This window comes from Aplysia californica, unplaced genomic scaffold, assembly GCF_000002075.1.
Source record: "Aplysia californica isolate F4 #8 unplaced genomic scaffold, AplCal3.0 scaffold00134, whole genome shotgun sequence".
In the NCBI taxonomy this organism is placed as follows: domain Eukaryota; kingdom Metazoa; phylum Mollusca; class Gastropoda; order Aplysiida; family Aplysiidae; genus Aplysia; species Aplysia californica.
Window position 1 is genome coordinate 379,291 of NW_004797404.1, and position 1,725 is coordinate 381,015.

At 43.1% G+C, this 1,725-nt stretch overlaps 1 protein-coding gene across 2 annotated transcripts in view; it reads left to right on the plus strand.

Moving 5' to 3' along the window:
- Window positions 1–1,455, plus strand: part of LOC101860404 (serine--tRNA ligase, mitochondrial) — a 22,602-nt gene extending 21,147 nt beyond the window's left edge. For both annotated transcript variants that reach the window (XM_005096654.3, XM_035969281.1), the window contains exon 16: window positions 1,054–1,455. In XM_005096654.3, the coding sequence (XP_005096711.1) occupies window positions 1,054–1,182 (129 nt within the window). In that variant the 3' untranslated portion in view covers window positions 1,183–1,455. The remainder of the gene's footprint in view (window positions 1–1,053) is intronic.
- The last annotated feature ends 270 nt before the right edge of the window (window positions 1,456–1,725 follow it).

Genomic DNA, 1,725 nt, shown 5'->3' on the forward strand with positions numbered 1-1,725 from the left:
GGGGGGTTGCAAACAAGCACTGTTGTGAGATATTTTCTTTCAAGTTTTTGAAGACAAGAAATTTCCACACTCCCCCGAATGGCAGCTATGTCAAGGGACGTAACTGATATAATAAAGCTACCCTACACAGTGCAATCACAGTTATATTCCTTACTGATCTCATCACGTCACCTTAGGGATTTTAGTGTGGGGCTTTTTTAAGAACTCTCATGTTGCCAGGCTGGGTGTAAGTTGTTTTTTGTATTGTGAGATATAGAAACCCCTCTTCAGTGTTCGCTCAAATGGCCTCTCTGGTAGGCTAGTCATACATCACTCCATGTAGGTTCTCCATCATGCTGTAGAGCCTATCCCTAAGTTCCAGGCGGGTGGTTGACGGATGCTCTAGTGTGGTTTGCTCCTTCTCTCTTATCAAATGTCTATCATTCTTAGCTCTCCTCCCTCTTTTTTGTGTTTGTTACTCTCTTGCAACGCCTCTAGCCTTCGGCACTTACATTTTTATGACCTAACTGTGTTGCAAGTGCCGTGAAACTCTTACTTAAACAAAAACAGAACAGGGATCTAATTGATTAAGGGGCATACCATTCTTGGAGTCAAGGCACCAGGCTTGAAAATGTTAAATTGTCAATGCAGGATTCAATACCTGGCTTTGCTGGGTAGAACATTGCACCCTTGGGAAAGGTCATTTATAGGGGAGTGTGCTAAACAACTGTAAACCAAAAGACAATAAAATCCCCAATTTTTTTTCTTCTAATAGAGCAACCTCTCTGCACTGAATGCCCAGCCCAGCTAATCTGAAAAAAATTTGGTGGTCTTGCAGATTTCGGTTTAAGCTGACTCCAGTGTACTTTAATTTTCAGCAAGTGGATGCTTTGTAAGGAATCAGTGAAGACGGACATTTGTTACACCTTGTGGACTGGGTTGAACTATTATAATGCTCAAACTTGCACAGCAGGTCATTTTGAAGTCATTTATAACAATTAAACTTATTTCGGATAGGGTACTTAACTTTTATATGAGCACTTTGACACTTGAGGCTTTGTGGTTGCTCTCCAGGGTCGACGTCTTGAGCTCCCAGAAGTCCTTCACCCGTACATGGATGGCCAGACGCACCTGCAGTTTGACGTGAAGAATGCTTCGTACACTTACATCAAGACGCTGAGAGACACGTCGACTGGCTCATGACCGACCTTTCAGTTTAGTACACATATTGAGCACAATGTTTTACTTTCATTTGTTTTTTCTTTTGGATTTGGAAAATCATAAATGAGCTCCAGCTGCCACATTGGCATGGTCAGTGCTTTTCATCATAATCTTTTTCTAAAATTTGCCGGAATTTGGGAAAGATAAAATGCTCCAGGCTTTTAACGACTAGCTATGTGGAAGACCACAATGGAACAATCAGTATTGGAGGCAGGACAATCACTAACTTGTGTTTTGCCGATGACATCAATGGATTAGCAGGAGAAGAACAGGAGCTCGCCACACTAGTGGAGCGGCTGGACACAACCTCAGCAGCCTACGGCATGGAGATCAGTGCCGAGAAAACCAAGCTAATGACCAATACACCAATGGCATCAATGCGGACATCAAAGTCAGGGGCGAGAAACTTGAGACCGTCAACAGCTTCAAATACCTCGGACCTATCGTCTCAGATGAAGGCTCAAGACCAGAAATTTTCTCCAGAATCGCGCAAACAACAGCTGCGCTGTCAAAACTGAAGCCTAT